We start from the raw sequence: 21,846 nt of genomic DNA, 5'->3' as shown, positions 1-21,846 counted from the left end.
TTACAAACACTTTTATTTCTACATAATAGACTGCGGGGTAATCAATCAAATTGCTATAGTATGCAACCCCTTTGGACCACTTTTGGTTTTGCATGTTGACTCTGTGACTGTGTATATACTGTGATTAAAGGATGAGGCAACAGTCTCTGGATGTTTAACATAATTCACAGGAATGATGGGTGTTTTCAGGCTCTCATCATTTTTCCTCCTGTTTCCCTCCAAATTGTATGATGTTGGAAAGAACATTAGATTTTCATATGATAAATAAATATTGAACAAGATAAATATTCTTTAATATTAACTGGAGAAGTTTTGCAGGGGTATAAACTAGGAGGATTTTCTCTTCACCTGTGTGTGAATTTGAGAGTTCAAACCTGTCCTGTGGACACTCACATTTCCAAATCTGCTCCTTTCTTCTTAGCTACCACAGATAAAGTAATACATAAGCTACTTATACTGAAAATCTTACTCTTGGAGAGAGGAAGTTCTAAGTGGTTAAAATTAATCCACAGGGCGCTGGGAAGATGGCTCAGTGGTAGAGCGCTTGCCTTTCATGCATGAGGCCCTGGGTTCAATTCCTCAGCACCACATAAGCAGAAAAAAAAAGCTGGAAGTGGCTCTGTGGCTCAAGGGGTAGAGTGCTAGCCTTGAGCTGAAGAGCTGAGAGACAGTGCCCAGGCCCAGAGTTCAGGCCCCACGACCAGACCCAAAAAAAATTAATCCACAGTGCATTGTATTCTTCCTAAATTGAACTGGAAGTTAGGACTTTTCTCTTATGTCTACCCAGGCAGGGTGGTTCCATTTCTTCTCAACTATAAATAGGCAGTCAAAAATTCAATGGATATCCTACAAAATTAAGAAAAGCGAGGGAAGGTGTGGGTAGGAGAGGGACAAGTGAAAATGTTGAAAGGGGTGACATTGATTAAGATGTATTATATTCATAAACTGCTTTGTTGAATGACAACTCCTTTATAAAAGTACTTAAAGATAATAAAATAAAATAAATATAATTTTTAAAAGAGGAAGCCTTCTGAAAAAGGAGCATAACTCCCATTTGGCACAAAAGGACAATTTACCTTTGTGCTGAGTGTATTCTCATAATATTGGATGTATTGTCCATATTTTACTAACATTTTTTTCTTCATTCCTTTTTTCTTTACAATTAAGAGAAACAAAGACAAGCATGGTGTCATGTGTCTGTAGTCTCAGTATATGGGAAGCTGAGATAGGACAATCACCTGAGTGAGCCCAGCAGTTAGACAATAGGCTGGGCAACATAGCCTCCATCTCCAAAGGACTAAGAGGAAAAAAAAGAAGAGAAAAGAAAAGCAGAACATTTGAAATAGAGTATCTGTCAACAAAAAAGTGTTATTTCGGGATACAGTACATTTTAGATATTCAATCTAGATCAATTATCTAAATAAATTGACTATGGTTTATTTCAAACAAAACAAAAAAATAAACAACAAAAAAGTCCAGAAGATAAAAAAGAAAGGCAAGTGTTTGTTTTAAATTGCGTGGCTTGTCAGTATAACTTGTGGAGGAGATGGGGAAAAAACAGTTGTTTAAGGATACAGGTGGACCTGATGCAACAATGAGAAGTATAAGTTGCCATGTCCAAAACGAGCTTTACAACTTCGGTGGGGGAGGGGAAGGGGGGGAGGAGAAGGGTTGGGATTGGGGGGTAGGGGAGAGGCTGGGAAGGGATATGAAGGGTAAACCAAAGGAGGAGGCTGCAATTCTTGGTAAGAAATGTACGCATTATCCTGCCCATGTAATTGTAACCCCTCTGTACAGTATGTTCACAAATAAAAAATAAATAAATAAAATAAAAATAAATTGCGTGGCTTTCCTTCAGATTCATTAGTGCTAGTGGTCCTGGCTTCTTTCCTGCTCATATTCCAAAAAAATGACAAGCTCGAATGGCTCCCTTTGTTCATTCAAAAGCCTGTAAGTGATGGAAAGGTTGTGTATGCAGTGTCAGACCTGTCATACTCTTTATAAATTAAAATAAAGCCATTCATGCTTGATAGCCTGGTCTAAAATTAGAGATGTTGATTGAAAATATCTGTATATCTAACATCTGGAAAAGAGGAAGGAGTGTGAGTAAGACATTTACATTGAAACTTCGTTAATGGATACTGTAGCATTAAGTCTAAAAATATAGAAAAAAGGTAATAGGAAATCAACTTAATGAACATAGTATCCAGTCAAAAATAACTACTATTTGCTAAGAAAGTATTTGACTTTTAAAATGCAAATAAAGTTTTTTCTCTCTCTCTTTTATACTTCTGTACACCAGGGTGTGCTAGTCCTTTCATGTAAATATGGATGAAACTTTATTTCCTGGTTGATTAGGAATGTGCACATCCTTTGGTGGATGTGGGTGACAGATGTCTTGTGGATAACAGATGTCTTGGCTTTTACAGACTAATTGGCAAAAAGGGAGAGATGGGGAGCTAATTAAATGAGTGGGAGGAGACACAAGAAAAGTACAGTCTTCCTTGTGGGGAAGGATCTAATAGACCTCCTTATTGTGGGTAATTGCCTCATTCTTCATCCTCATTTACTAACTATTTCTATATGACTCAAGTATATTGTAATGAGAAGAGTAAGATAAAGACTCAGAAGGCAGAATAACCAGATTTATCCTGTCATGGAATAGTCTCGTATAATTGACTCAATTAAACATCAAGTTTTGAAAACCAAGTAGGAAAGTATAAGTCTAATCATTAATAGCAACTTACATTTTAATTGGCAGCACTAAGGTTCTATGTTGAGGGTGGCTGCTATAAATACACTTTAATTATATGCCAAATGTTACTTTCTAGTGGACTGGTGAGAAATGAAAAATGTGAGACTGAATATGTCATATGCTACTCACTCATGGTAGTCAAGGTAATATCAACTGGCCTGGAATAAATGGGCACATTTGGCAGATGTTTAGACTCATTATCATTAACAAATCCTCAACTTTGTCAGTGTTTTCCATCATTCAAGATGTAAATTCAGCTGTCATTTTTTTGTATTATCACCTAAGTCTGCATTATTTTTGGTACCTTCGATTTAAAACTGAAGGAAATATTTGTAACTTGTTAATTATACATTCAAATGATTCCTTGATAAGAAATATTATGTCATCTTTTGAAGGATACAGTAGTACTTAGAAGAAAGAGAATGAGAGTAGGTCGCTGGAAACTTATTTAATATAGAATGTAGATAAGCTGAAAAGTGAGATCATTTGTTTTAGGTAAAAGGAATATGATATTGCTTTTTATCTGGCCATCTGTAGATAATACTTGTTCAAAAATAACTGTGTTTTAAAAGTTATTAAGACAATACAGAACAAAATCTGAATTGTCAATTATTAATTATCTGCTAATTTTTTGTTACTATATTAGAAGAATTACTCTTTATTTTTAGTTTTTAGGAACTAGTGTGGTGGGTAAATGCTTTTTGGAAAATTGGCAGCTTTAGTGAAATAAAAAAGATATTGCTGGTGTAGTCTAGAGACTGTTACATTAAGCTGATTAGTTGATATTTTGAGCCTCATTTCATATCTACAAAATGGAAATAGTGACAATTGAGTACCACAATTACAATGGGATTTTTATATGCCATGATGAATACACATGAAATGAACACATATTTAATTATTGAGTTCACTATGGTATTTTATGAGTATAAAATTAGCTGTAATTTGAGTGATTAGCCAATCATTTATTAGTAATGGTTCCATGATGAAACTTTGGACACTCAGATAATTATGGGGACATTTATAATTTGACATAGGTTTATGAATAATACGAAACATTATTTAGAATTGTACTGTATAGAAATAACCTATTTCTAAAATATGAATAAATTACAAGCTCTAGATTCTTCATACTGACAGGCATTTCACATAGAAATACTGCACCATTTTGTGTGTGAAGTAGTGTGGATTATTGGGGGTGGGATGTGGTAGGCAGGAATATTGAGATATGAGCAAGACAACTAATTAACAGAACCGAAACTTCGCAAGTTTTACTTTTGTAGGTGCATTCAGTTCTGTTATCGACGTGGGTTGCTTTATGGAAAAGTTGTGTGAAGTGGAGAACATAACATCAAGGTCCTGATCTATGTTTGAGTGACTGTCATTCTGGGATAAATTCCTTAGTGAAAGGGGCAGTGTCATAGCTCATTAATATCTTCAACATTGCCACACCAATAATAATGATGTTCAAATGTCCGAGTCTGTAAATACTAAGAGTGCCAACTATTTTTAAAGCTATACGTTTCTACAGGTAGTGTTTAGCATGCTCCTCTAAGTCAAAAGGAAAATGGGTGAGTGAGCAGGGCACACTGATGTTGCTCAGTTGCACAGCTGCTGTTCCCACAGTTGAATGTTCTGCAAATGATGCTAGACAACATTTCTTGGTGGTTGAGATGATGCTGTTTCCTAGCATTTCCCAGGAGCTATTGATTTAGGAGTAAATTAATTGAGCTCATGAAGGATCTAGAGTACAATATAGAGGAAAACATATTAAAAATCACAAAGATAGTAGCAATGTCAAATGATTGTTGAGTAGCCTATTTAATGAAACTTTAATTGTTTATTTAAACCCTTAAGATTTAAACCTTAAGGTTTTCCTTAAGGTTGAATTTACGTTTTCAACTATGTTGGAAACATTGAATGATACCTTTTCCGTTCTAAAAAGCATTTTGCCTTATTCTTTCCAGGATTGAAGTGTGTGTGCCTTTTGTGTGACTCCTCAAACTTCACCTGCCAAACAGAAGGAGCATGTTGGGCCTCAGTCATGCTCACCAATGGGAAGGAGCAGGTGATCAAATCTTGTGTGTCGCTCCCAGAGTTAAATGCACAAGTCTTCTGTCACAGTTCCAACAATGTTACCAAAACTGAATGCTGCTTCACAGATTTTTGCAACAACATAACACTACACCTTCCAACAGGTAAATAGTTTATGTTTATTCATTCCTAATGTAGTGTTATCCTTGCATAACTATAAGCATGGTAGAAATTAAACTGTATTACATTTCTTTAAATAAGAAAATCTGTTTTATAGTTTTTCCTCTCCTTTTTCTTTTAAGGCTGGTAAAACTCTCTAGAGCATTGCTGAGCTTGATTTTTCTTTCTTTTTACATTGCACTCAGTGTCAAAACATTGACAATAGCATGACAATTTGAGAGAAATTTGTCCACATGAATAGTATTTTTTGATGGGATTAATAAACCTAAAGTAAAGTGTGTTTTATGGATTTCTAAATTTGTTTTAATTATCTTTAAATAGTTGTACAAAGGAGTTTTCCATTTAATGAAGCAGTTTATGAATACAGTGTGCATCTTGATCAGTGTTAACCCCTTTCAACATTACCCATCCTGCCTCTAACTACCCTTCTCACAATCTTCTTAATTTGGGGGGATATGTTCTCACACTTTTCTTAATTTTGTAGGATATGCATTGGATTCTTTTTTTGGGGGGTTGTCAGTCTTGGGGCTTAGACTCAAGGCCTGGGCACTGTCCCTGAGCCCTTTGCTCAAAGCTAGTGTTCTACCACTTTAAGCCATAGTGCCACTTCCAGTGTTCTGGTGGTTACTGGGAGATAAGAGTCTCAAGAAATGGACTCATTACCTTACGTATGTAACTGCAACCCCTCTGTACAATACCTTGACAATGAAATTAATTTTTTAAAAAAGAGTCTTGTGGACTTTGCTACATGAGATGACCTTGAACTACAATCCTTGGATCTCAGCCCCTGAGAAGCTAGGATTACAGGGATGAACCACTAGTGCCTGACTACATTGGATTCTTGACTGTATTGTTTCTTGCTTCTCTTCTTCATTTGTCTACCCCGCTCCACTTGACCCCTTTGTTCCTCTTGTAAGTACTCATTTCCTGGTGTTTACTGGTGGGATTTGATTTTGCTTTTCTAAGTAATTACTCTATTTAGATTAGCCTCGAATCTGCCATATTTGTCACCACTTGCATACTACCAAAGTATGTACTTACAGATTTATAGGCTAATTCTAGCTCACAAATGAGGGAACTCATTCAACTTTTGTCTCTGTGGGTCTGACTTATGATGTATGCCAAAAAAATGTTTAAAGAACAAGCAAAAAGAAAAAAATGAGGGGCTGGGAAGTTGGCTCAGTGGTAGAGTGCTTGCCTTGCAAGCCTGAGGCCCTGGGTTTGATGCCTCAGCACCATATAAGCAAAAAGAAAAAAGCTGGAAGTGGCACTGTGGCACAAGTGGTAGAGCACTAGCCTTGAGTCAAGTGGTAGAGCACTAGCCTTGAGCTGAAGAGCTGAGGGACAGCGCCCAGGCCCAGAGTTCAGGCCCCACAACCGGACCCAAAAAAAAAAAAGAAAGAAATGAACAAAAATCAAATGTATAGTGATTAAAAAAATATATATCATCAGTACCCCTGGAATGAACTGAGAATACTGAGGTGATAGAAATGCAATGTTAGCCTCCTGTTCATAAGTGTGCACCAAATCTACCCAATTTTCTTGATATGGTGTCTTGCATACTTACTTTCTAGGCCTCAAAACTCCAATCCTCCTGATTTCAGTCTCCTGCTTATATCAGCTAGGCATAATCTAACATCCTGATCTTTACAGGATATTTTTGGAAGATAATTTTTTTATTTTGCTTTCTTGTGGTGCTTGAGGCAAACCTAAGGACTTTCACCTGCTGAGCAAGCATTCTACTACTTAGCTACATCTCCATAACTTGGAACAGTGTCTATAAAATATTGGGTTAGTTATCTTGTAAGTATAAAAGTTTTTAGATATTTTGATAACAATCCACTACTAGATATATTTGTTTTGATTATTTCTCCTTTACTCTGCATTGACATTTTTGAAGCTATTTTCACAGAGAGTAAACATTTGATAGACTGATTTGTTATAATTGTCATTATTATTATTATCATCTGTTTCTAGTCCTGAGAAGTCTTTACTCAAAGTTTATACATATTTTCTTTAAGAAGTTTTAACATTTCAGATTGTATATCTAGGTCTATGTTCAGTTTTAATAAAAAAACTAAGCAAATATCAGTGAGGTAAAGGTGAAACTTTACTTTGACATTTTTTATGGAAAATAAAATGACTGTGTGGTGTGAGAGAGAGGGGGGGAGAGAGAATGTATCTGGTCTCCTTAGTTATTTAGTTGCTTTGTATGACTTAGGTCACTATTGAACTGTTCTGATTATTACAGCTTAATAGTAATTATTGAAGATAGGTTGTGTGACACTCCAACATTGTTTTAAAACTGATTTAGTCATTATTATATTTAGTCATTATTTACATTTTACTTTAAATTTTGTAAGTACTTTGAATATTTCTACAAAACACATGTTGAGATTTTGATTAGCTTAGTTGAATCTATAGATTAATTTGGAGAAAATGGGCATGTTAACAATGTTGATCCATGAGCATATTATGCTTCATACTTATTTAGTCCTTCGGTTACTCTTTGTGCTGTTCTAGAGTTACTGGAGAGCAGGCTATATACATATTTCATGGAAGCTTTCCTGCTTGTGGATGCTGTTTTATATAGTATATTAACTTCTAAATGTTAACTTCTATTATATAAAATAAATCAATTTTGTATATTGACCTTACATCCTAAAACAGAATTTATATTGTCCTAACATATTTTTTTCTTTTGGTGTGTGTGTGTGTGTGTGTGTGTGTGTGTACATATACACGTGGGCATGCACATGTACACACATGTCCCAATATAGGGTCTTGAAATCAGCTTTCTTGATCAGGGCTGGCATTGTACTACTTGAGCTTCACTGCCTGTCTGGCATTTTGCTGGTTAATTGGAGATGATGGCATCTCCAAGGTCTACTTTCTGCTTGTGCTGGCTTTGAACTGAAATTCTTCAGGTCTCAGCCTTCTGTGTAACTAAGATTACAGTCTGCCTAGTTCTAGCAATTAACAAATACTTATTTGTGTGTTTGCTTTACCATTCAACAGGGCTACAATTTAACATGTCAATTCACATGTCCACTGTAGTCATCTGTCACTCTTTCCCATCTCATCTACTTCTTCCTTCCTCAGTCATATCAATTTTCCCACTACCTTTTTCATTCTAGTACTTTCTTTAAAAAGGTTTCTTTGAAATTCTTGACATACACAATTATCTGTGAATACAAGCATTCTTTTAAATTATTGTAATATAAACTATTATATATAAACTATTGTAAAATATAAGTATATATATATATATATATATATTTGATTTCCATTCCTTGAATTTTTTCATTGCTCAGGACCTCCACTGTGATGTCTAGTAGATCCCTACTTGTCTTTATCATGGTTCTAAGAGATATGCATTCAATCTGTTACCATTACTTAGGATAGTCACTAGCGTTTGTAAGTTCTTGTTATTAACTGCAGGGATTTCCTTTTGGTTTTAATTTGGTGAAAGGCATTTAAAAATCTTGATTAGACATTACATTTTTGAGAGTTTTTATGACTTTTTTGAAGTTATTTTTATGAGGGGTGTGTGTGTGTGTGTGTGTGTGTGTGTGTGTGTGTGTGTGTGTGTGTGTGTGTGTGTGTGATTGTGGGGTTTAAACTGAGGGCCTGGTCTCTGTCCCTGAACTTTTTTGCTGAAGTCTACCTCACTACAACTTTGAGCCACACTGCCACTTCCAGTTTACTTGGAGGTAAATTCTCACAGCCTTTCCTACCCTGCTGGCTTTGAACCATGACTCATATCTCAGCCTCCTGAATAGCTAGGCTTACAGGTGTGAGCCACCAGATCCCAGATTATTTTTTTAAATATGTTGAGATAATATATCAATTGAATTTTAAATATTCCTTATAATAGGGAAGGTATGTTTTCTAGCCCCTGATTAGTATGTCCATAAGAATTGCTGTACAACAATTCATTCAATTCAAATTTTTTCAACTGAGAAATTGTTCCTTTTAGTGACATTACATAGGAAAGGAATGTGCATATATGGTACCTGTGTGGTGGTGTTCTCTTTGGGAGGCAGAGCTAGGTGCTTATTAGCTTTCTGTGGAGCAGTAGCTGTTGGGGCAAAGGCTGGGAACCTCTAGGCTGGGTACTCACACAACCAGTGCCAGCAACATTACCAGGACTCATCAGTGAATATGATTGGTGTTCCCTGTTCTGTAGATGGGATCTGTCAATTTCAAATCTCATTGTGCATGTATGAAAGATAGAAAAGCACTCTTGACAAGTAGACAGTGTGGTTTTATATATATATATATATATTATTGTAAAGATACTGTACAGAGGAGTTACATTTATATGAGCAAGGTAATGAGTCCATTTCCTATTGAGCATTGTTACCCCCTCCTTTGTTTTTCCCCTATCATCCCTTTCCTCCCCACCTCCCCAACTTTCCCTCCCAACCCCCACGCACTGAAGTTGTAAAGTACATAGTGTCTTATACATCTCATTGTGACAATGGGTCAACCTGTATTCTTATTTCAGCATTTTGTTAATTCCCTTCCCCTCCCCAAGTTAGAAAAATGCAGGACACTGAAATCAAATACAGTGACAACAGTGTGGCTTTTGTGCAGTGCTTGATGGTCCATATTGCTCATGGGCTCAACCATGGAAGGAAAGGTCAGGAGTTGACAAAACAAGCTGAGTAAAACCAGAGAATTTTCTTTATGCTTCTAGGTTAAGATGAAGTGAATTTTTGCCTTCTTGACTCTTTCATCTGTTACCTCAGATGGCCAGGCCATTTCTGGATAGCCAGTGTGATGGAAATGAAGTCACTTGGACTTGGCATGCTTCAGCTGGCCTCCTTCTACTTGTAATGATTGGGCACTTGTTTTCATTTCTTTGTGACACAATTTCTTCCTTTCTTCCTTTCCATTCCTTCCTTCCTTCCTTCCTTCCTTCCTTCCTTCCTTCCTTCCTTTCTCTCTCTCTCTCTCTCCCTCTTTCTTTCTCACTTTTCTTTTGTCAGTTGTGGGGCTTGAACTCAGGGTCTTGGTGTTGTCCCTATGTTCTTTTTTGCTCAATGGCAGCATTGTACCACTTTGAACCACAGTGCCACTTTCCTTTTGTTGTTGTTGTTGTTTGGAGGTTAATTGGAGATGAGTCTCAAAGACTTTCCCTCAAAGCTAGTATTTTTCAGATTTCAACCTCTTGAGTAGCTAGGATTATAAGCATAATTTCTACCTTGAATATAACTCATGCCTCCCTGCTCAGTGCCCTCACTGTTGGTGACCCAGTAAACTCAGCAGCTGGGGAAGTGCTGGCACTTACTCTTGGCCTCCTAAAAATCTTTGTGAGTGTTTGGTACTACTTGGTACAGGATTCTTTGTGATACACAGAAATAAGCTCATCTTACATAGCTTCTACTTATTCTCTATACTTCAATTCTGCAAACCATGAGCACTTTGGAAGTGTGTGAGATATTTTTATCTTTGCTATTTTATTAAATAAGAATACTGATTAGACCCCACTAGTAAAGTTGTTTACAGTTGAAAAACACTAATATTTCAAATGTAGAATTTTCCCCCCAAAACTAGGAAATTCATTATTTTAACTTTCTACTAAAGTAATAAATTCTTTTTTATTACAAAATTATTATTAATTTATTAGTTTACTTCACTATTCAAAATTTTTTTTGCCAGTCCTGGAGCTTGAACTCAGCACCTGGGCACTGTCCCTGAGCTTCTTTTGCTCAAGGCTAGAACTCTACCACTTGAGCCACAGTGCCACTTCCAGCTTTTTCTGTGTATGTGGTACTGAAGAATGGAACCCAGGACCTCTTGCGTGCTAGGTGAGCACTCTACCACTAAGCCACATTCCCAGCCCTTTATTTCACTATTAAACCAGTAAAAGTGTATCAGAATATCTAGTTACTGTTTTAGTTTCACTTCTTTCTTTTTCTTTTTGTGGTTCTGGGGTTGCTTAGACTCTGTGCTTGCTAGGCAGGTGCTCCAGCATTTGACTCATACCCTTACTCCTTTTTGCTTTTTGAACAGGGTCCCAAATTTGAATGAGTACTAGCTGGAGATATTCTTATTTGCATCTTTTTTATAGCTGGGATGGAAGTTGCATACCACTGCACCCAAGTTTGTTTTGGGAAATGGGGTTTTGCAGAGATGGAGTTTTGCGAACTTTTGGTTTGGCCTGTTTTTGAACTACAAGTAACCATGTTTTCCCTTTAAATGGCTTTTTAAAATGTTCTTGCCTATTCATTCTTAAATATTAAGATTTATTAGATCGAGGCAAATTAATTCAGATCATTGTAATCACAGTTTAATCTACATTTAGATTATATTAAATCCAACAATTTGACTTTAAAAATACCTTATTTTTTCACACTATACATGACATTAATTTTTAGGAGTTACTTTGGTAGAATAATTTTATACTTTGAGAAATATAATATTAAAAAACTTGATCTCTCAATGCTTATTAATTTAGATATCTTCAGTATCTTTTGAGAAGTGACCTGCCAAATCAAACTGATTATCATAAATAGACAGTTTTAAATATTAAAGCAATGACAATGTCCAAATGCAGCAATTATGGATGCTATTCTTTACTTTGTCTTTGTAGGCTTTGTTATATTTCTTGCAGTCATAACCCCATCAGGACTTATCACTTCCAACTTTCTCTGAGATGAGAAGAGCAGTTATTTTGCTTAGAAAAAAATCATTTTCAAAATGAAATTACATACCCTTAACACTTTGAGAATATTTCCATCTCCAAAAGAAAGTACTTACTCGCACAAGTTAGTGTGCACAAAGGTGCAAGTCAAGTAAACAAATAAATAACAGATGAAAAACTTCTATACTCAGTGGGAGAAAATTAGAATATTTGTCTGTCCAGTGAGTTCTGTTTGTGAGTACTGTGCTGAATTGGTATACGTTGGGCCATCTGTTTCTATCCTGTATGTATCTCACACTTTTATTTATATTTTCTAATCTCTAAATTCTTTTATATTTTCTAATCTCTAAATCTGATACTTTAGTAACTATAGTTTCTGTGTGTGTTAAATTCTGCCATTTTGATTCTGCATAGTCATATTTTTGCTGGCTACTGTCTGTCTCCGTTTTGTGAATTTTGATTATGAGGTCATGTTTTCCTGACTTTTATCGAGAAGAAACTCTGAAAGCCTACATTTGAAATTTGTTCCTCCAGAGAAGATTTGTACTAGATCTTTCCTCCTAGGTATCTGAGTATTTTGATTAGGTCTTTTTGAACAAGACTTATTTCTAACCCTAAGCCTGCCTAGAAGAGTCCATCACAGTGGTAAGAAGATCTTAAAGAGAAATTTTTCTACTACCCAGTCAAAGCTGAAATAAAGTATATACCCAACTATGTGGGCCATTGTTTGTTTTCAAGGAATCATTGTTCATAGTTGCCCGACTTGTGTAAGCATCTTGATTAGGCCTTGAGTTGTTCCAGGAAACATTTTTAGTTTTTCCTGAATTTGGTCACCAAGAACTGGCTAATGGCTCCAGGATAAATGGCATTTCCATTGTTCAAGAACCTGTATAGATTGTCACCATATTTTTGGCTGCTAAGTGATTCTTTTATTTTTCTACCAGTTAAATTATATTTTTTTCTTTTATATTTTATTTAGCATTTTCTTGTGTACAGTACCAAGGAGGGTTTCTGTGGACATGTAAAGTGAAAGTTGGCACAAGTGGAAATTTTAGTGTGATTTATTTTTGAAATGATACTGGCATAATTATCTATCCATCTGGAGAAAAACAGGGTTGGACCACAGTGTCATACCATATACGAAAATAAATTACAGCCTGATTAAATATCTAATTGTGACATATAAAACAATTTAAATGTCAAAGGAAAATTTAGAAGAAAGGATTTTTATGACTCTATAGTATGGAGGCTGTTCTTAAATAAGACAGGAAACTCAGCTGCTATAAAAGGATATGGCAGATATAATTGTCTACATGGAAACTAAAATAAAAATGAATGATAAAAGGGAACATAAATAAATCTAAAAGATTAAATATTGTATGAAAATCTTTAGAACATATATAACTTGAAAAGTAACTATTAGAAGATGAAGAATGTGTGTGTGTGTGTGTGTGTGAGTGTGTGTGTGTGTGTATGTGTGTGTGTGTGTATCTGTGAGGGAGGATGGGGAAGGGACCCAAGAGGACACTAAGTGAAAAAATGAGCAAAAGGCCCAAATAGAAATTGTATTGAAGAGGAAATCAGCGTGATCAAGTATTAAAATGATGTATAGGGGCTGGGAAGGTGGCTCAGTGGTAGAGCACTTGCCTTGCATGCCTGAGGCCCTGGGTTCGATTCCTCAGCACCACATAAGCAAAAAGATGAAAAGCTGGAAGTGGCGCTGTGGCTCAAGTGGTAGAGCACTAGCCTTGAGCTGAAAAGCTGAGAGACAGCGCCCAAGTCCAGAGTTCAGGCCCCACGACTGGACCAATAAATAAATAAATAAATAAAATGATGTCTAACCTCACTAATAGCTGGAAAGATGGAACTTAAAATTATCACATACCATTTTTTATCCCATCCATTAGACTGGTAAAGTTAAAAAAATGATGAATCAGTCAGGATGTTTTTAACTAAGAGTATCAGGAAATTTGATAATAATGCCTTAAATAACAAACTAATTTATTGACTAATATGACAAGAACTTTGAAAGCAATCTGGTTCTATGGTTCATTAATACAGATTCTCAACAATGTTAGCAGACTGCTTTCAGATGTCTTGTTAGTAAGTCTGTGAACACTTTTTATTTCTTAATAACTTTGATAATTTTCACCTGATATTTTTGACTCATGTGGCTCTGCCTTAATGTATGAGGCAAAAGTTAGATTTTATTTTTAAGAAGCTCAAGTTTCAAGGGAGACAAAAGTCAAAAAACATGGTTTGCTCAGAATAGATAGTATAACAGAATCCCCTTTGTTCAGCTATACTATCAAAAACATCATTCCTTATTGCAAATCTAAACGATATATGTGTGTGTGTGTGTGTGTGTGTGTGTGTGTGTGTGTGTATAAACTCTTGTAACCCTAGAGAGAATATTTGGATTTACTAATCCAATGAGAAAAAAGGAAACAATAACAGAAAAAATGGATTATTTTTCTTTTAAAGACCCATAAACATGGCCTAACAATCGTGTAGACTTTAGAACTGAGTTTCTATTGGCTGGAGACTTTCCCAATGGAAACTTTCTTTAAGTAAGCACAATTGTTTATGCTTGTAATCCCAGTTACTTGGGAGGTGGAGGTATTTTTGCCAGCTCAGGAAAAAAGTTGGTGAGACCTTCACCTCAACCAATAAAATGCTGAGTTCTGTTTCATCTCAGTAGGAAGAGAAAAAAAAAAGAATGATTGTGGTCTAGGTCCCTAGGTTATGAGTTAAAGATGATTCAGTAGAAGCACAAAGGAAAGAGGAAATGACTCACGCAGTAGAGAACCTGCCTGGGAAGCAAAACATTTTCTCTTCTCTTCTTTTCTTTTCTTTTTCTTTTGGTGCCAGCACTGAGGCTTGAACTGAGGGCCTCAAGCTCTCACTTGGCTTTTTTGCTAAAGTCTAATGTGCTACAATTGGAGCCATGGCTCCACTTCTGGCTTTTTGCTGGTCAATTGGAGGTAATAGTCTCATGGACTTTCCTGTCCGGGCTGGTTTTGAACCATGATCCTTGTATCTCAGCCTCCTGAGTAGCTAGAATTGCAGGAGTAAACCGCCAATGCCCATATGAAAAAACTCTTTGAAGTAGAGATTGGTATCTCGGAAGTCTCCCTCACAGGGTTGGCAGAGGCTGAATAGTGACAAAGTCTTCCTGTGGGACATGGGCTTTTTCCCATTCCCTTTCATTGAATATGTACAAAGCTTATGTCCACTTTCCTAGAGGTCGTTTAGTGAATCAGTAGCTTAGTGAATTTTCTGTTTTACCATAGTTGAATTAGTGTATTTTAAATAACATTTTTACCACTCTTTTCTTCCTTAAAAACATATACTTTTTCCTAGAGAAAGGGAATGCATTATGTTGCCTGGCTTGTGACTGGCTTATGTTTCAGTTGATAACAAGTTTCTTTCAGGTGACTCAAGGTGACATTGGAGACATACCAAGAGGAATAACTGCCATATCAAACAAATGACATTAACAGCCCTGTACTGTCCACTAACATTCATCCAGCAGGTCAGAAAGCCTGATTTAGGAAAGCTGATTATTATGGGGCTAATTTTGATAAGAATTGCAATTTAATTCATACTTAAACTAATTACATCCCTTCACATGGAAATAGACTATTTAACAGAAACCTTCAAGTCCCAGGCATCTTTGTTTCTGTTTGCTGCCAAAACATACAGTGACTGAAAATGTAGAAATAATTCCTGATATTTTTCCCTTTCAGCTCTCTCAACACACTATTATCTTTTTTGGTAATTTAAATAATTATTTCAATAAAGAAATACAGACACAACATTAAAATGTGGGTGCTTTGTTAACATTTCATGCAATTCATTTTTGCCTTGTTCTGTTCTCAATTGTATAAAGAGAAAAAAGATTATTTATATCAGTTATGTTAGGTGTACAATGCATACTGATTAGGTGCCATGTATATGTCTGAATTAGATTTTCATTTACACCAAATGAAAGGTTTGCAAAGATGACCTGCCTAAACAATTAAACTCATCAAGAATCAACTATTTTAAAACATGTCATAAATTAAAAAAACTGCAGACCCAGAAAGTGGTATTCTTTCCAGAGCAAGTCTTGTGATCTTCATACCTTTAAAATATCCATAGTCATATTTTCTTTTTTACTTTCTTATGGCTTCTATTTGAGACACAACTTCATTGTTGCAGTCAGAGTAAGATGTCATGTGCATATTGAGAACTCCTCACTAGACCCTTGTGGAATTATACTGCCACCACATGAACAAATCCATTTATAGCTCACTCTCTGAGAATTCCATGCACATCTGACAGGTGTGCCAAACGGCCTGTTTTTTTTTTCTTCATAAAGTGAAGGGTGCTGTAATTTTTATTTTTTTGGAGAAAATGTTCTGAAATCAAACAAAGAAGTCAAACTTGTGTTCTAAAAAATTTAAGATAGGAAGCATTTCCTGTCCCCCCAAAACAAGAATATTGATATAAGTTATAAACATGTTATTTAAAAGGACATAATGGGAACTTCAAAGTAAAATTCATAACCAATTGAAAATTGAGGATTCTAGATTATGTAAGGCTCTGCTTTCTCAGTCATGTAAATACCATTATATATTTACTAAAAATATGTTTTGAACAGTTACCGTTGACAGGACACTGAGCTAGATGAAAATATGGTTATTACACATCCACCTTTTCCAAGAGAACAAGCTGCTTTGTGGAATATATTAGCTATGGGAGAAGTTATGGTAACATCAACTTGAGGACAGAGAAGTGTGACTTTTCTCTTGGCATCAATATTTTAAGTATTATCACTGAAAAAGGAAGCTCTCTGCAATGCCCTGGGGAGAGAGAAATATAAGACATGCCTGCAAAGTCCAAAGGACTTTCGGCAGAATTAAAGCAGAAGAGTAGAGTGTTCCTCAAATAATTACCAAAATAAGACATGCATTATTTGAAAATAAGGGTTTTACAATAGAAATGAAAAGACTTTGTGTGTGTGTGTGTGTGTGTGTGTGTGTGTGTGTGTGACAGCACTGGGGTTTGAACTCAGAGCTTTTTCACTCAAGACTAGCACTCTAGCACTTAAACCAGGCCTCCATTTCTGGCTTTTTACAGGTTCAATGGAGATAAGAATCTCATGGCCTTGTCTTCCTGGGCTGGCTTTAAATTTGGATTCTCAAAATTCAACCTCTTGATTAGCTAGTATTAAAGGAATGAGCCACCAGTGCTTAATCATTTTATTGCCTTGAAATTAAGGAATTATGGAACTTACTGGAATTCTCCTTCCAGTATTTTATTAATTCTAACTCTCCTTCAATGGAAATTTTTATACCTCTTATGTCAATGTCAAAATATTCTTCAATCCAGTGTTCCTATTTCCTTAAGACATAAAATCATTCTTCTTCTTCTATGCAGATGTTAATAAGTCTGGCCACCATACACTGCCAGAAAACCAGCAGCATAAGGTGAAGCTGTCCAGAAAGTATTTTCATTGGTAGAGTCCTTTTCCTAATGCAAAATTAAGCAACTGGTCAAAAGAGTAGCCATCCACAGATTCTGCAACAGATAAAAGTGGAATGGCCTTTCAATAACACATCTTCTGATCCAGGTCAAAGTTAGAAATCATTGTTAGAAGTGGCGCTGTGGCTCAAGTGGTAGAGCACTTGCCTTGAGCTGAAGAACTGAGGAACAGTATCCAGGCCCAGAGTTCAAGCTCCATGACCGACAAAAAACAAAACCAAAAAAAAACAAAAGAAATCATTGTCATCTTACTTTTTTTTTGTCATCTTACTTTTATCTGAGCCATGGTTGTTAGAATTTCTAGTTGATTAAACACTTTCTTGTCCTTGTTCACTGTAGGAGGTTTACATTACTCAGAACCCTTGACATGATTATTGTCTACATGTGCAGTAGGAAGGCCATTTGCAGCTACTGACACTGGCATACACTGGCGGTATCCCCCCGGTGACTCAATTCTTTCCAATGAGTTTTATAATACCCTTTGGGAAGAAGTAGTTGACTACAAGTAGAAGTAGCAGAGTAGGGCCTTGGCCAGATCATGGTCCTGCACCCACGGGGTGAATCGACTGCAGACTGAAAATATTTAGAAACTACTGTGGTGATGCTGAGCATGTGCAGATGTTCTCTTGTCATTATTCCTGAAAGCACATGCCAGCTACACAGCATTTATGTAGTTTTTAGCTATTATAAGTAATTTGGAGATGAGTGGAGGTTTAGGGGAGATGGTGTTGCATGTTACATACATGTTTTGCTACTGTGTGTACTTGTGAATTTTGAGTCCGGTGAATACCAAAGGCCAGCTGTGCTTCTTTACCACACACATTCTCGATTGAATCCAACCCAGAGTTTACAGAGAGGCGACACTTGAAGGGCACAACTAGAGTAGCACTTTCTTCTCATCGACCTCATCCTCCATCATTCAATTAGCTCAGGAGTGAAATGTCTTGATTTAGACACCACCTCTCCCCCCCACACTTTGATATTTAAAGTATCCTCTTACAGAGTTACTTTCCAAGGAAAATGCATCTCACTATCCTCTGAGCTAGAAATGATCACATATTAAGAGTTCTGTGATCCAGAATATAGAATGTGAGCCAGGAAACTGGTTGCTCACGCCTGTAATCCTAGCCACCCTAGAAGCTACCTAAGGGTGGTGGGGTCCAATCTAGCCTGGGAAGGAAAGTCCGTGGGATTCTTATTGCCAATCAACCACCAAAAAGCTAGAGTGGAGCGATGGCTCAAGTGGTAGGGTGCCAGACTTACGTGGAAAAGTGAAGGGATAGCACCCAGGCTCTGAGTTTAAACTCCAGTACCAGCACAAATAAAGAGTACAGACACTGCTAGAAAATTAGTATGCCTATTATCAGTATCTATTATTAAAATATATTCCTAGCTCCTAGCTCCTAGCTACATTATTGTCTTTGCCTACTCTGATTCTCTGGTGGAGATTACACAACACTTTTTCTACATTTCACTCCAACAGAGATTATGATAACCATTTGTTTTAAAGCATACTTTTTCAAATGTTTGCTTTGGAAATTGTTCAGTGTTTAAGGAGTTCTTTCTGGATGGCACTGTTTTTTTTTCTAGCTGAATAATCCTTTTTTCTTAGTAGTTCATATTAGTAAATTTGTTCATAAAGGCAGAAACATTGGCTTTGACAATAAATATCTCTAAAAGCAGTCCCAAGGCCCATGCCCCATGCTTGTGCTGAGATGATTGTGTTACCAGGGTCGCTGATCTTTTGCTTCCTTATTAGTTGCTATAGTGGCCATTTGAGTTCAGCTTAGTAGAGCTTTACTAAAATGAAGACAATCACTACGCCTGTTAAGGCTAAGGTTTATATTGGTAGTTCTTAATAACAATATTAAAATAAAATTTATCCATATAAATGTTTCCGATAGTGGAGTTTTATCTTTAAAACTATGTTTAAATAGGTGTTTTGTTTTAAGCTACAGTTAATTCAGGTTGATCCTAGTGCATTTTGTGAATGCCTTAGCAAAGCTTGAATTCCTTTGCAAGTACTGTATAAAAGATTATTGTGAAATGATCAATAAAATTCTTTTATAACAGTAAACTTTGAAAGTGACCAAAACCATGGTTAATGATTTCCAATGTCATAACAGAACTCTTAGTACCTGTAAAAGAGAATTCAAGGCCATGCTGTCCTGTGTATCAGTACAATTAGAATCCTAAAGCCTGTGGGGGGGGGGGAAGGAAGTTGGTGGGCAGTGAATAATTACAATGAAAGGTTGAAGAGCTTGGATTATGTTTCCAAAGCTTACCTAACAATTTAAGATATTTTCTTTATTTATAGTAGACTAATAACTTTTAGATTTGTGGTGAAATATCTATGAACACATTTGTGAGAATTTTATTCTTTTCTCTTTTACAATGAAATGATACTTGTGGTCAAATGATGTTTAGTTTTTTATTACATTTTTATTATCTTTAAGTAGTTGTGCAAAGGAATTATTATTCAGCAAAGCAGTTTATGAATACAATGCATCTTGATCATTGTTACTCCTTTCAACATTCTCACTATTCCCTCCCTTACCCACTCTTTCCCTCACTCTTCTTAATTTTGTAGGCTATTCATTGAGTTCTTGACTGCATTTGTAAAGTAAAATGCAAGTATAGTTAATGCAATAAGTTTACTTGCCTTCTCAATGAAAACAAGGAAGTCTGGTAAATAATGCTATTCATGAGGTCTGTTGTCATTGTCATTGGTTTAGACTCAAAGGTGCAGTTGTTATGTGATTATTTTCCTGATCTGGTCTCTAACTTTGTCTTAGGGCTGTGGAGAGGGCGTGTGTGTGTGTGTGTGTGTGTGTGTGTGTGTGTGTGTGTGTGTGTGTGTGTATGTGTGTTGAGAGGGACAGTTTCCACATAGTTCTGGGTGACAAAGAAGCAGCCCACACTCAGCCAGGCTTCCCTCTCTCCAGAGCCTGCACTATTTTCTTAATGTTTGGGAATGAAAGTCTCCTCAGTTCTGCTTCCATGTTCTATCAAATACATCTTACAGCTTATTAAACACAAAACCAACACCCCTGGTGGTAAGACCTGGAGTGAGAACTAAACTGATGCTAAGGCTGGTTTCAGTGAATGAACAACATGCCAGTTTCATGCACCAAAATAACGTCTTCAGAAACCACAGAGAATGGCTCTCATAGATTTTTTTTCATTTATTATCCTATTTGTTGTTTGGTTGGTTTGGTTCTGTGCTGGTCCTGCAGCTTGGACTCCAGTACCTGGGTGCTATCCTTGAGCTTCATTGTACTCGAGACTAGTACTCTACACCTTGAGCCATATCTCCACTTTTGGCTTTTTGCCGATTGATTGGAGATAAGAGTTTCACTGAGTTTCCTGCCTACCCTGAATTCACACCATGATCCTCAAAATTTAGCCTCCAGCCACTGGTGCCCAGCCCTTTTTTCAGAGTTTTATAAAGAAAAGTTTTCAATGGTAATGATTTCCCACAATTTTAATTCTGTCCGTCATGATTACTGATGTCATTGTTCTTAGCTGCAGCTGTGGTCCTGACTCTTTTCTTGTCTTGGCTTATGCCACAGTGTCTTTGGCAATGAACAGAAGTGGGTACAGTGCAGTGAAATTTTGGTGCTGGTACTTTCAGTCTCTGAGAGGTTGTGGATGGGTTAGTTTATGGTTGTGTTCTTTCTTTCTCTCTTCCTTTCTCTCTCTCTTTCTTTTACTGCAGCATCACCACGTGCTCCCAAACTTGGACCCACAGAGCTGACCATTGTTATTACTGTGCCCATTTGCCTCCTGTTCATAGCTGCCATGCTGACAATATGGGTGTGCCAAGATCGGCAGTGCACACACAGGAAGAAAAAGAGATCAAACGTGGAAGAAGCACTTTCTGAGTGCAACCTGGGAAATGCTGGAAAAACCCTGAAAGATCTGATCTATGATGTAACTGCCTCAGGATCTGGCTCTGGTATGTGCCCCAGTTCTACTTTTCTGTTAAGAAGTCCTAATTTTAAATGGCAAAACGTTTTGACAACATACTATGAGTTCCATTATTTAAGATGCCTGGTGAGGCAAATGGTCAACACTGCTATAAAGTTTACCATTATAGAATTTGATGGAGAGAAAAGCCTGCCATGTTTTAAAAGTCTTTTTTTTTTATTGCTCTTGGAAGCTGTGTGTTCAGATTTTATTTTCTTATTCCTTCAACAGTTATTTTATTCACTTCATTTTATTGATTTATTTATGATTTCTGCTTCTCTGCTGACCTCCTTACTTCTCCCACTGTGGTTAATAATAATCACTGCTAATCTCTTGTCACTGTTTTATGGGCACAAAAGAGTCAGGGTCATTGTAGTCAAGGCAATGAGTTCTAAGTAAATATACTAGTTATGCAATGTAGCACATTTGGAGTACTTTTGCTTTTGGTTATGAAGGGCTAAGAATCAGTAGACACACCTGGGCAGTATATGAGAGGTTACCAAAGACTTGACCTAGAATTCAGTCAACAATATGGTCTACAGAAGTAAAATACAGGGGTTAGGTAGAGCAACCCTGCCTTTCTGAGCTGGCTCCAGAGCCTTGGTGCAGCAGCTCCAAGTTACAGGCTATACTATGGACCATATGCGTCTTTCTCATAGCACAAAGTATTTATGGGGCACCCAGCAGGTTTCTCCATTAACAAATTCCCAAGGTGGTAGGGCATTCC

General features: G+C 36.6%; 1 protein-coding gene across 3 annotated transcripts in view; it reads left to right on the top strand.

The window, feature by feature from the left end:
• Acvr1c (activin A receptor, type IC) overlaps positions 1-21,846 on the top strand; it is a 75,281-nt gene that overhangs the window by 37,202 nt on the left and 16,233 nt on the right. For 2 of the 3 annotated variants that reach the window (XM_013028213.1, XM_013028205.1), the window contains exon 2: positions 4,723-4,953. In XM_013028213.1, coding sequence (XP_012883667.1) covers positions 4,723-4,953 — 231 coding nt within the window. Of the gene's footprint in view, positions 1-4,722; positions 4,954-20,868; positions 21,109-21,846 lie in introns of those variants that run through there. The other variant, XM_013028194.1, reaches the window with a different exon arrangement.

Source organism: Dipodomys ordii, unplaced genomic scaffold (genome assembly GCF_000151885.1).
Source record: "Dipodomys ordii isolate 6190 unplaced genomic scaffold, Dord_2.0 Scaffold5, whole genome shotgun sequence".
NCBI classification, from domain to species: Eukaryota; Metazoa; Chordata; class Mammalia; order Rodentia; family Heteromyidae; genus Dipodomys; species Dipodomys ordii.
The sequence above is the reverse complement of the archived record's forward strand: the minus strand, read 5'-3'. Positions and strand labels throughout refer to the sequence as shown.